Source organism: Osmerus mordax, chromosome 10 (assembly GCF_038355195.1).
Source record: "Osmerus mordax isolate fOsmMor3 chromosome 10, fOsmMor3.pri, whole genome shotgun sequence".
Taxonomy (NCBI): domain Eukaryota; kingdom Metazoa; phylum Chordata; class Actinopteri; order Osmeriformes; family Osmeridae; genus Osmerus; species Osmerus mordax.
In genome coordinates this window covers 13,377,981-13,392,354 of record NC_090059.1, presented here as the reverse complement: position 1 = coordinate 13,392,354, position 14,374 = coordinate 13,377,981, and the positions used below count along the sequence as shown (strand labels likewise).

Below are 14,374 nucleotides of genomic sequence, written 5' to 3'. Positions count from 1 at the left end.
ACAGAGAGGGAGTGCGTGTGTGAGGGGGTGGGTGAGAAAAGAGAGAATGATACATGGTCAATATCTGTGAAAGTGTAGTTTGGTTCATACCCATTTTAAGATTGTGAATTGCATGATTAGACAGCCGGTTCTGTGCCAGCGTATAGATCTGTCCATTTAAACAGCTGTGAATCCTACGGTAATGACACCCTACAGTCAAACCTCAGGCAATTTTCTGCACTTAAACCAAACAAAGTCCAGTGGGCTGGAGGACAAAGTGTTTTATTGGCGTAAAAAGGGTCATTAAAGTGACTGGATGGCTAAGGATATGGCACATTAACAAGACATGGAAATGACCTCAGCAAAGGAAATTCAATATTGCAGAGATTTCAGAGCTTTGTCTTTAAGAATCAACTCCATTTCCATTCAGGGTTAAAATCTTGAAATTTCTTTGAGTGAGTGATTCTATTTTAAATTCAAAACTCTGTGACTCAGTGCCTCTTTATTTTATACCAAGCTAATAATACCAGTACACAACACTGGGCCAAACTAGGAGATGACAGTTCTGTTATACATAAGGCACTGTTTGTCTGCACCTGGGTCCAACCTTTTCCGCCTTAATAGTTCACTAAGAGACAAACACAACTGAGAAGGGAACTGTGCCTGCATCTGCTTTCCATACTCCTGTGGGCTGCCAGTTTCATGGTCTCAGCTACCCTCCAGACCCAAGGGCCCCCCAGTCATGCCAGGCTCCAGCCCCTTGGTCTCACCCACCCTCCAGGCCCCAGGCTAGGGCCCCAACAGCCACCTCCAGGACCCGGTACAGTTGTCCCAGTCCTCTCAGCAACAGATGTCAGCCTGCCTTCTCTGTTGCCTCTGTAACAGTTTGCCTTACCTTGTATGATTTCCTTGGTTTTTCTGCTTGCTTGGGTTTTCCCTCTCAGCCCTATGGGAATCAACCCCCAGGCAAGCCTACTGTACTCAGCCCTGGATCCACCACTGTTTTGTATGGAGACACATGCACAGACACAAGCACACTTACACACAAGCACCAACGCACTTGCAAACACACACACGTACACACACTAGCTTACACACACACCCTAGCACACACACACGCCTGCACCCACACATACGCTCACTCAAACACACAAGCACACACGCTAGCACAAACATACACACAAGCTCCAACACACAGACACACACACAACCTAGCAGTGTTGAGGGACTCCTCAGTGTGGTCAGCTGCTGTGGCAGGGAAAGCTATCATTTCCACATCAGTGAGATGTACTCTGGGTTATCATAACAGACTCCAGCTGGAGATGACCATGTCAGTCTGTGTTCTAGCCTAGTGGGGAGTAACGTGCTGTGAAAACATGATGTGTCATTGTTTCCTCACCACAGTAACCCTCAAAGACACCTGACATTGCATTAAAGTAGCATCAAGGAGAAGTGAAGTTCTTATTACAAAGTAAAAGAAGTTTCAGTGCAAGTTTGTTTGTGTACTGCTGGAAAGAGCTGTTTCTGATGAAGTTGGAAGTAATATATTATCAATCAGTCACACAGTCTTTACAGTGATGTTCTCACCAAGTACATTTATTATATTCAGTGATGTGAATGATTTTCAAAAACCAGTTAGATGGATACCGTCATAAACATGATGGTTAATTATTAAATAAATACAAATTAATTATAAATTGTAGTTATGTTCATACTACGCAGTGTCTTTTGGAAAGGATTTTTAGACCCTTAACTGTTTTCCAAATTTTCTGTGTTTTAGACTTCATTTACACATCAAACATTTTCTGTTTTGGCCTTTGACTGCCTCTGGAATGTTTCGCAGCAGACGCTTTCCCGCTAGATGTGTCAAAGAGAACATCGTTTTCCCATTAGAGGGTATTTTAGCATGTACTTCTGTCTACAGCCCTTCAGGGCAAGAGGGATGAGGAGAGGCTGTGTTCTGGTGTCGGCGCTAAAAGCCTGACACGGCTTCACTGTGCCCCTGCACTGGCTTTCCTCACCCCCACTGATTCACACTCGGCTGTAGTCAACATCTGCAGTTAGAGACCAGCCCTCCCCCCTCCTTCATGCCCCCTCTTACCCACCAGACCAAACCATCTGGTCTTCAGACATGCTGCCACTGTAAACACCTGGAGTCAAATTCACAAAACATCTTAAGGCTAAATGTAGCTCCCAAGCTGCTGATTTAGGAGAAGGTCGGAAAAATAATGGGCGTTTACGACTCCAAATCTTTTGGTCTGAGTAGTATTTTCACAAAGAGTTTTAGCTCTAAAAGTGCTTACCACTTGTGTTTGTTTTTTAGTTTGATCAGAGATCCAATATAATACATCGACAAGATTATGTGAAGAACACATATTTTTGGGGTCTCGGTTTGTGATGAGAACACACGGAGGCTTAGAGAGTACAAGACCAGCAAATGTACAACTCACATACCAGAATGTAGGTGGTCTACGAGTTGAAAGGTAAGAAGGTAAAAATAGTACAAATGTAGTCCTAAAAACATGAGAAAGTAGGCTGGTCCCAAAAAAAGATAAGGAACGACTTCAAGCACATGAAGAGTGTGATCTTCCTGTGTGTGGGCTGCTCAGTAAGAATCAATACCAGAAATATCTCTGAAATGTATATTCAGAGATCAGTCGCCACACGTGTTCTGTGCTTTAGACAGCTACTTTGAGACGTAACACATGGGGCTGCAGAAACTAAATCCAACACAGACAAAAGTCTGGGGGGGTCAGATGGCTCAGCAGTTAAGGAATCTGGCTATTAATCAGAAGTATGCCGGTTTGATTCCTGGCTGTGCCACATGACGTTGTGTCTTTGGGCACTTCACCCTACTTGCCTCAGGGGGAATGTCCCTGTACTTACTGTAAGTCGCTCTGGATATGAGCGTCTGCTAAATGACTAAATGTAATGTAAATGTAAAGTCACTGTCAGTACCACAGTGACACGTACAGAGGGCTCCATCCATGCTGCTGAATAGGATGTGAGGTGTAAATAGGTCCCAGGCAGAAACAGTGGATGCATGAAAGGCTGAAGACAGAATATTGAATGCGATGACACCCAGACCCTTTCATAATTTATGGAAGGCAGATAATACATTAAGAGATGATAGATAAAAACCTATGAAATTACGGAAAAAGGGTCATTTTCATCTGTTCATTTCATGAATGACGTTGATGTTGGCTCGTTACCTGGAGATGTATCATTGAGTTGCTTTTGGAGCAGATGGAAGCTGCTAATATGCTGTCAGAGGAAAACTGTTTTAAGCTTGTCAGTGCAGGCTCAGCACTGAATAAAGACTGGCGCTTAGAGTCAGGTAAAGGTTTTTACTAGGTGTGTCACACTGTAACACGTTCATTGCAGAGATTTTTGAGGTTTCACAACAATGGTTTGATTTTCCTAAAAGCGACATTTAAGTATTATACTATCTTCCATCATGAACCATGTCAGTATTGGCTGAACACCTTTGTGTAAACGCTTAGTGATAAAAACCAAAAACAACAACATGAACACATACTGATCAATTAAAGCACCATCTGGCAGGGCTACCAGATTACCCAGCATGCATCACCAGTAGGGACGGCCCTGTCTGGTAGTCTGTGACATCAGCACGCTTCCATGCATACTGCCTACAGCTAAGCATTCTGGGAAACAGTAACGGACTCAACGGGAGGCTAGTGCTCCTGCAGCTAGGCACCTCCTCCTCCTTGTTCCCTCTCCTGTCCTCAGCTGCCAAAATAGTCATTAAAAATGTTCAAAGACCGGTGAGCGTTTGTTGACTGTGCCTGGTTTACCAGAGAGGTTGGGTTCGCACCTTAGGGACTATTCCATTGGTTGCACTGATTGCACCAGACAAACTATCAAGCAAAGCCAAAGTGGGAGCCCATTCGAGCACTCTCTGTTCAGTTTCGCCCCAGACAGCTGTGTTTAATAGAGGTGATGAGGTGACTTTGGGCCAAAAGGCCAGGGTTGTTTAGTTGCATCTCTCTGAGAAACACAAACCAAGCCTGGGGAGTACCCCAGATTGGAGCAGACTGAGAAGAGATGTATGACCTCCTTGTGACATCTGTGACCTACCTGACTCGACATGGTCTGACCTGAGCTACCCAGCTCTGTCCGTGTCTGTCGCTGGGAGTCGGGGGTCTGGCATCACAGCTGAATACAAGACAGGCTACCTCCTCTTGTACCTCCCATCCATCGTTAGCATTGACTGAGATTCATTTGCCCCAATTTGCTGCTGAATGCCAGTCGTAATGATGTTAATTTAGGAGGCGTACACTTGCATTTGGTTTAAGGGTGTAGTTGAAGTGAAGCCAATTAAGAAGCAATAAAATAAACGACAGCATCACATCCAGGACTTGTTGGCTTCAGTCAGTAGAGATGTACTTCAATGTCAATTACTTTAACACAGTTTGAGATGTGGTAAGGAGTGGGTAAACTATATTCAGGACTGGGATTTTGAACATGCACCAGAAGAAAACATTATTTTGGCAAAGGGAGTAAAGTGGTGACAGTTTGACATTCAGCATTTGAAGGAACCATGCAGTGTTTTCCCCCAAAAACATACAAAAGCTTCAAAAGATGTGTTAATTGAGACTTGATGAAGGGTATTTGTATTAGGAAGGAACAGATGAAAACGCTTGGCAGTGTTTGTGATGAAAGAAGCTTGAGGGGGATTACAGCAGAGCCATGAGAAACAGAGGGAACAATAATGGGGGATAAGATCAGTAATGCCTTAGCAAGAACTCAAAATGGTCTCCGTCTGCATTTCTGGTGTATTTGGTTGCCAAGATTGTTTTAGTGTGGTCCCTAGAGTATTGGCCTGCAATACTTCAGATGACCTACAGTGTACACACACTCAAAGTAAGGTCTTGGCCTCTTGACCTTGTAGTTCCCTGTAACTACTGATTACAGGTTAGTGGAATGTGTACGTGTGTGTGTATGTGTGTGTGTGTGTGTGTGTGTGTGTGTGTGTGTGTGTATACTTATTGCCCACCTCATTCACAAACACCCAGTGACTGTCCTTGGATGCCAGGTTGGTTTCCACCGCCTGCAGAAGAAGAGAGAGGAGAGAGAGAGGAGAAAGAGAGAGAGAGAGAGAAAGAGAGAGAGAGAGAGAGACAGAGAGAGAGAGAGAGAGAGAGAGAGAGAGAGAGAGAGAGAGAGAGAGAGAGAGAGAGAGAGAGAGAGAGAGAGAGAGAGAGAGAGAGAGAGAGAGAGAGAGAGAGAGAGAGATAGAAAGAGAGAGAGAGGGAGTTAACCATTCAATTATTCACCAAGGCGCATGTCCAGCCGGCTCACAGTTCCTTTTCCAGACTATCCAGTTAAGAAGCAGGGATACAGTGGGCTTTGGCACAAGACAGAGGACAGGTGTGTTTCCTCTAAAATCCATCCATCCATGCCAACATAACATTTCCACCCAGCCATTTGTCATGGATGCTTTTTTTAAATTAAAATGTTCTTTAATTTGACAAAACAGCAATATTCTGACAGTTTGATTCAGTGCTGATGATTGTATTGTTATGATTTATATTGGTTTGTTCTCTCTGGTTATTATTTCTGTGCCATATATCCCTGTCCCCACAGTTTGAATCAACAGGTCCGAATTAGAGATAAAGTAAAATAAGCAAACTGCTACGAAGTTAAAACCGTGGGCAACACAGAAGAATGTCTGGCTTACATTTTGTTAGATAAGTGCCAGGTTTGGCCTCTGCTATTTCTATTTACACACTTTTCGTTAATTATAATTGTTGACATGGCCATAGGAAGCTAATAGAATTATAGCAAATGACAGAAAGAGAGCAACCCAGTAACAATGGTTTCTCATTATGACTTACTCCTGGTAAGGTGTGGCAGGACCACCTATTCTGAAACAGGTCATTACAACCTTAAGTCTCATCCTGCCCCCACATCCACACAGAAATGAGCCTGACTTTCAAACAGAGAACTACTACTGACCTGAATACCATGTGACAAGTGTGACATGTCAGGGGTGTTAGATATGTGGAATTTGTAAAGTGTACTGACAGATTCATACTTCAGACGGAAAAAGCCTTGGATATGGTTTGACCTTTCCATGTACAGCCCTCGTCACCCACCTCCCATCTCCAGGTTAAGGTGACACATGATTGCGTCCCATGACGTCCACGTGACTCATCACTTTGCTGGAAGACATTTTATTTCAACCAGGGAAAGTCTGAATGGTGCTGAAAATATGATCTACGGGAGACTATGATGTAGTCGATATAGCGTACTCTAGATGAAACAGGTACAGTAAGTAAGTAAAGTTTATTTGTATAGCACCTCTCGCAGATAAAAATCACAAAGTGCTTCACAACAAAATGCAATATAACACCACACATTAAGAATACAGGAACATAGAAATAGAAAACATGACAAACAACCATACAGGACTGTCAATAGGCGTTATGGCCAGCTACTACACATCATAACACCACATACTGGATGTTATATATATATATATATATATATTTATTGAGACACAATCTCTAAGAGAGACAACAGGGTGGTATGGACTTGTCTCTCAGGCCAAGAGCTACTGAAAGTGCACTGCACATTGGCTGTGATGTGCCTTTTCCTCCCACAACCAGAGCCCCTGGCCCAGAGCCCCTCTCTGTGCATGAAGAATCATCCTACACATCCCTGAAAGCATAAATATGAGTTATCCCACCCCACCCCCTCTCTTTATCTGTCTCTCTCTCCCCGCCCCCCCCTCTCTTTATCTGTCTCTCTCTCCCCGCCCCCCCCCCTCTCTTTATCTGTCTCTCTCTCCCCGCCACCCGCCCCCTCTTTATCTGTCTCTCTCTCCCCACCCCCCTCTCTCTAACTATCTTTTTGGCTCCACCTCTGTCTTTTCTCCATCTGTCCTCTCCTCCCTCCTTCCTGACCATTGCTCCTGAGGGGACAGTATGACTAACCCCCTAGATGCTGGATCATGGGCTAGCCAATCCAAACACTGCACCAGCCAGCATGGTGTCAATGAAGAGGAGAGAGGACACCACTGGCATGGTGGGAATGTTTGGTGGGAACGGCGCATTAACATTTACACATTTTGCATATATATGGTCAATATATCAGGAGGTAATATGAAATGAAGGGGTTGTGTTGATGAATCCAGTACTGAAGATCACCTATGATTGCAGCCCTACCTCTGAAGACAATCTGTGAACTAACGCCTGGGTAATGGGGTGCAACACCTACGACTCTCAAGAGCCAGACTAAGTGGTCAAAGCCTGCAAGCTAGGTGCTAGATGTGACAACCATTAACAAGCTGGTCGCACTAGGCTGGTGGCACACCAGGGAAAATATACTTTTAACACCTGCATGTTACCCGAAATGTTCAGTCAGCGTCTAAATGCTTTTCGCAAAGATGGTGTTGCAAAACCATTGTGATCTCACTACCCCTGTGATTCACAACATCCGATGGAAACTGCACACACTTTCTGAGATTAGAATGGTGACCAACAAGCCCTTACTGTAGGCTTCTATGCTGCAACATGGAAGAACCATGAGAGGACATTGCAGAACTCAATTGCATTGAACTCCATAGCTGGGTGTTCTTAATTATATTTGAGTTGGTTTCATGTTCTTCTGCAGAGTAGATTTCAAAACCTAGCAGTATGAAACGACTCAACATCACTATCATGCTTGTTTCTTTCTACAATTAGAATACATGTTTGTAAGGAGATGCAGGATGAATACATAAGCAGCTGTTTCTTCATGGGCTCTGACCTAAAACACACAGGAACTATTTTCTTGATGAGAGTACCATTGTTGGGTCAGGAGCACCACCAGTGGGGGAGCTCCAGAATTTTCCACAGTACCGTCTTTGTGGGAGGGAGGGCCAGGATGAGGCAGGAGGGGGCCACTCAACTGGGAATCTGTATCTCCAGAGGTCTCAAACGTAGGTTTGAACTTTGTATTCAATCAATTTGTGCTTAGCAACTACAAATCCAGTCGTATGCCAACAGAATTTCCGATTTGAAAGAGAAACATCACAGGGAACGAGCAACAAACTCAACTTGAGCAGTTCTAAAAATAACTGTGCTTTGAAGAGGAGGTGTTTGGGGTTTGATGAAAAAGAAATACTTCTAGAAAAATAAGGGATTTTTGAAACCTCCAAACCCATTGTAAACGCCTATACAGCTTTGACTCAAGGATGGTCTCTTGGTCTTCAACTTGGTGAACAGTCTCTCTTGCCTGGATGTAAATCCACCAAGTGAAGGAACAGCATCTATCAAAACATTTCCATCCTGTCTTGTTGTTCTCCTGTGATTAAGCAGTCGTATGCCGCAGGTCGTGTTTAGAACATCAACCAAGCCCACTGGCAAGGTCTACATTGGATTTTGCTCACTGCTTGCCCCATGTGAAGGCTGGTACAGCCCCAGCCAATATCACCACAGGAAACTGTAAAGTTCCACGCTGCGTAACTATGGCAACAGTCTTCTGAGGTGGTGTGTGTGAGTGAGACGTGCTTTAAGTCATCTATCTCCCGTCTGGTCCTTGGAATGAAGGCCGTTGAATGGAGGCTTGCTTAGTTGTGAGGTTTGGTTTACTGTGGGCTGTGATGTGAAAAGTATTGTGTTTGGGTTTATATATCATTGTACGGAATATCACCTGTACATTTCCATGCAAATTTGTAGATTTATTTTTTTATTGACAGCGCCAGTGTAAAAATATATGTATATTTATCGCTTTTCTAAAGAGAGATCTAGTGACCCTTCATTGTCTGGTTAGCACAAACAGCTTCATTAGAACACATGGTGCAGTCTTCTACACTGGGGATGGCTGACAGGATGCTGCTGGCATACACAGTGGACTTATTTTACTACCCATGGTTGAAAGCAATGCCATTGTGTGTGTGTGTGCGTGTGATGGGAAGCCATGTTAAACACCTCCCTTAAATAACAAAACCCTCACCAGTAACGGACAACCCAATTATGGTATCTTGACAAGACCGCGACAAGAGTCATATTTCTGGGCGCCCCTGAAACCAAGTGGGATGACTCATACTCATGCCTCCCCCTCAGTGCTCAGGAACGTTGGTCTTTTCTATATCCTATTATCACTGACCGAAGAGCAGGCATGGAGGAAAAATGCTATTAGAGTACCGTACCTGAAGAAAAAAAGATGAAAAAGAACCTGTGGACGAGGTTCTGATCTTGGTAACAAGGTTTTTCTTTCTCTCTCAGAGAAACTATGAAACTATGAGGGAAGAGGGGTGAATAGTGGTCTACTGGCTGTGGCAAGAAGGTGTGATTACACACTCCAGGCTCTGAGCAACGGAGTTCTAGTACCTAGTATCTAGTACTGCAGACCCGAGCAGGTGCCGAGGGGACCAGTCCTCAGTTCTTAGTTACGAAAAGTCTCTCTCTCTCTTTCTCTCTCCCCCCCCCCCCCCTCTCTCTCTCTCTCTCTCTCTCTCTCTCTCTCTCTCTCTCTCTGTCTCTCTCTGTCTCTCTCTCTCTTTAGTTAATTAAATCTTTCTTTCTCTCTTTCTTCTCCCTCCTCTCTTTCTCTGTCTCTTTCTTTGTATTCGTGTTGATGACTTGACACGCTTTCTGTATTCTCAATAATCCGTCAATAATGAAACCGACCTTCAGTTCAAATGTCATGACAAGTATTAAAAATGCAAACATTCGTTAGTTTCCGCATTCGTAATTTGTCTCTGTTTGCAAAGACAGAAATGTGTGTGACTGTCGCTAGGCTAAAAGGCAACATTCATTTAGTGTGCAAAGAGAGGCATACAAAAATGATTAAGGACCATGAATAGTTGGTAGCATGGCACACATGTTCAGCTCAGTTTTAATAGTTGCCTTGTGTTGCCTTCCATGGTTAGTGGTAAGTACAGTCCATGGTTTTTATATGTACCTGTCACTACATACAGTTTGACATGTATGACTGTATGGTGTTTGACAGAAAAAACACCAATAACAACAGCGACAACAAATTGTTCCAACGTATTTCTCTCAAGAGCCCTCTCAACAGTGCATCGATGACATTTGATGCATACAGGCAAGTACACACACAAGCAAGTTTTTTTGTATCTGTCTTCCTCCTCTTCCACTCCCTTTCTCATGCACACACACACATGCACACACAAACACATGCACACACACACACACACATGTACACACACATGCACACACATCTGTACACACCGATTATGCTTGTGTTGCAAAAACGGTAGCAATCCAGGGAGAGATACAAACTGCCACCAAGTGACAAACTACAACTTGAAACTGACTTGTTTTATCCTATTTCATCCTGTAGGCCTTTAAGACAGTGGAGCTGGGTGTGTGTGTTTAGCATTTATTGAAATGTAAAGAAGTTCATTAATTTGATATGAACTGGAAGATGCAGGATGATGAACCCACTAAGATATTAATTTGAGACAACTGTATTCCACCCACTCAGTCTCTCCAGAGTCACACATCAAAGACTGACATCTAAAGACTTGTTTTAACTAATGAACACCAGTGTACACTGCTACTGAGGGAACACACGGCCATGTGCTAATGGTGTCGTAGTGAAGATTATGCTAACCCTGATTTAAACCAAGTCATTGCTTTGATTGTTTGCTTATTTTTCTCCAGCATGTGTTTATGTTTCATGACATTTAATTGTGGACCAGGTTTTTTGACCCGGTTATAACATCTTCAGTGGTGCCACTTCAATGAGCTTGAACCAATACAGGTAACATCACATGAGAGGAGAGCTGTTCTCGTTAATAGGTCCAGAGCCGCTCTAGGATGAGCAAAGCAATGCATTGTGGGTACTGCAACAATTGCTGTGGGTGCATTGGTCACATCTTTCCAATCATTCAAAAACAGCAACCTCGCAGAGAGATCACATGGATATTACTAAGGTGGATGTGTGTATCGCTGACTGGACTGCAGAGCGATCAAGGTGCAAGCCTCTACATTACCTTCCAAGATGTGTGAAGACATCATGTCTGGGTGTGGATCTTTATGAGGTACCATTTACACCTTTTAATTACACATGAAACAATTATCTACAGACAATAAGGCATGGGGAGACAGGTATGGCTTGAGAGGAGGGGGAGGAGGAGAAGAGGAGAGGTGGGGAGGGGGAGGAGAGGTGGGGAGGGGGAGGAGGGGAGGGGGAGGAGAGGTGGGAGGGACAGGCTCATTGGAAGAGCACCAAAGCTGCTTGTTGAATCAAAGGCTTTGTGTCGTGGGGGGGGGGGGGGGGGGGGGGGGGGGGCACGTCTTTCTTCATTGTTAGGAGGGCTGGATGGATATTAGACCTTTTTACCTTTTCAACACAGATAACAAAATTGATTCAAGAGGTTTTGTTGTTGTCGGAGGCCGACCTTTTATAATGTGGGTTATTAGAGCATGGTAAATACGCCTAGGGATGAAAAGAGCTAACAACGTTCTGTGAGAGACCGGCTGAAGACATGTCATTGAAGATACTGAGCAACGCAGGAGAGAAAGTTACCATTGCATTAGCCAAACAACTACAACCAATGTATCCCACATTGTATGTCATCCAAACTATAGGCTCCACCACGGATGACCACCCTGAGAGAAAGGGTCCCACTGTTATGCTGTCAGCTTAAAGACAACCCCATACAATGTGCAGATGTTACCGGAGCAAGACTACAGCATTATTCTTCCCGTGCCATGGCTGTCATATTGCAATGCTGTTTGTATGCCCTGATTTGCACAGGCAAGTCTTTCTTTCTCTGTCTTACTTACTCCCTTACGCATAAACATACTCACAGATTCTGCTTTGTTGCAAAAAAAAAGAAAGAAGAAAATGTGTTGTCCATGTTTGCCCGGGCACTGTACCTACTGCTCCATTCATACCTGCCTGCCTCTCTGCCTACCTGCCTGTCTCTTTACCTGCCTCTTAGTCGGTACTGTACCGGTCTGTCTGTCTGTCTGTCTGTCTGTCTGTCTGCCTGCCTCTCTGCCTACCTGCCTTCCTTTTCTGCCATTCTGCAAGCCTGCCTGCCTAGCCAGCTGTGATATCCAGAGGCCAGAGGACATGATGGCAGCATCACGCTGTCAGTGCCAGGGAGGAAACATCATATCCAAGGAGACAACACTTCCTCAAACCCGGGACACTCTTTTGTCACCTCTGCTTTTCCTTTTTTTTTTCTCTCTCTCTATCCCCCCGTTCTCTCTCTATTCTCTGTCTATATTTCTAAGCTATCGCAGACACACACACACACACCAGGCACACAGATGTCCTCCATCCTAATCTCCATCCTTCCTTAACCAGCCTGTCTCTCTCCCCTCTTGCTGCCTATTTTTCGTCCCAAACAGAGCATGTCGGGGTGACTATGACGATGACAGGCTCTGTGCCCTCTCTCTTTCCGAGGCAGATTAAGAGTTTGAGCAGAGAAGGAGACAACTGGCTGACAGTGGAACAGCTAACTCAGAGTACTAAATATCTCTACCTGAGCTGACTCTGTTACACATGCACAACAAGTGCGGTTATTATATATGGTTATATATAGAAAGAGATATTTAACTAAGCTTAAGTACGGCATTACCTACAGTATGATTACTTGAGGAGGATAAAATAATTATTCAATAACAAGTAAATGATTAAAATTCGGCATCTTTCCAGCAATCAGTTATTGCCTATTATATGTCAGTCAATCCTATTTGCTTTGGAAGATAATTAAGTATTCAGTGTTGATGTAGAAGAAGTGCCAGGCTTTATTTCAAGCTACTTTTGAAGCCTTTTACCCAGCCAGTTACCCATAGGGATAAATCAAATATCCATTACAATTTTCCACTTGGGGACAATTAAGTTACAATCTATCCTGTCCTACCAGAAAAGATTAGTTTTTCACAACTTACATCTTTTGTCTAGATGCCGTAAAAAATAATATTTCTTTCAGTATATTCTTGGTTGAGAGTTTACAGTACTTTAATGTATTCAATGTAATCAGTTTCAAACTTAAAGTAAAACAGTGAGAGTTCAAACCATATTTCTGGATTAACATGTTTAAGAAAAGACAAACGTATTCATGCAAACCATGTGAGGAACTACTCAATGATCTAATGAATGATCCATCTCAAACCCATGCCCACAAAAAATCTGCTCTGAAACCAATTCCCAGATTAAAGACGGCTTTCAACGAGTCCCAGACATAGGTAAGTATATGAAGCTGCCCCTTCCTAACAGTCTATTCAGAGCTTGCATACTGGAGGTATTCAGGTCTCCAGCTTTTCAAGAGATGGCCCAGCCTGCTTCCTAATGTATAAGAGGAAGGATAAGTGTATAGTGGGGCAGCTGAATGGCCACAAGGAGAGTATTTTCATGGCAAAAGCAATATCCACCTGTGCAGTAAGACTGATGAGGACCGAGACTGCCACTGACCTCAATTATAGTATGCAGATAGGAGAGACTGGGGGGAGAGATGGAAGAGGAGAAGATAGAATGAGAATGCCTGATAGAGTTAAAAGAAGGGCTATGGTTTTGGTGTGTGTGTGTATGTGTGTGTTATATTCACATAGGGGGGCATACGTTTTGTTGCATACACAGCACATAACACAATCAAACCAGCAGAATAGACTGGATCTCTCCCTGACGTTATCGCATCCTGTGTGAAACCTGTAAACACACACCTACCTGCATTTTACTTTGTGATGTGAAACACAATTATGAAATGTAATGTACAATATTAGCTGATATTATTAAGGAAGTAGGCCCACATCTACTTTTGGAAACGATAGTCTACTATTTCACTGAAGCATTAGCATCATGACATTAGCCTCTGTTGCCCGGGCAACACATACTACAGTGGTCTATGATGCATCTGTTTTCAATCTTTAAAATAAACATTCCTCACAAATACATTTTCGTTGTAGGATTTATTATGACATTACATTACAAGTAAACGATTTGTGGGTGAAATGATCCTTACCTGTGGTTTCAAACCAGTGTTGCTCACTGCAACGCTGTAGCCTACGCGAGACACTACAAAAACATCTACACAGCTGTAGGAAGTCAAACGGCGACAGAACATGTTCGGCACTCCCCTTACTTAAATCAAAAGTCTATCTAACTACTAACCTGAACTTCATTGCCACAGCCTAAACGTTGTCAATCTGTTCATGAAAATAATTAATTTCAGCCTAACCCGTACAACGGAACGTTAAATCCAATTCAACCAACGCAATCGCTACCAAGACGAACACAGCAGCAGTCTACTAGTACTGTAGTACAATTTACCGGGGCAGCTTCTCCACACAGGGCTATATCGCATTTTGCGTTGTTACTGACAATGATCGCTACCAGTGAGCTTTTTATGAATGAGCGATTTTCCACTAAATAAATATCAAGCTTATTTACGTTTTGGGGGGCATAT

General features: G+C 43.5%; 1 protein-coding gene across 1 annotated transcript in view; it reads right to left on the bottom strand.

Annotated features, from left to right (window-relative positions):
* The window catches only part of grid1b (glutamate receptor, ionotropic, delta 1b), a 169,839-nt gene that overhangs the window by 29,107 nt on the left and 126,358 nt on the right, over positions 1–14,374 (bottom strand). Inside the window, exon 5 of the mRNA XM_067245072.1 lies at positions 4,997–5,050. Coding sequence (XP_067101173.1) covers positions 4,997–5,050 — 54 coding nt within the window. The remainder of the gene's footprint in view (positions 1–4,996; positions 5,051–14,374) is intronic.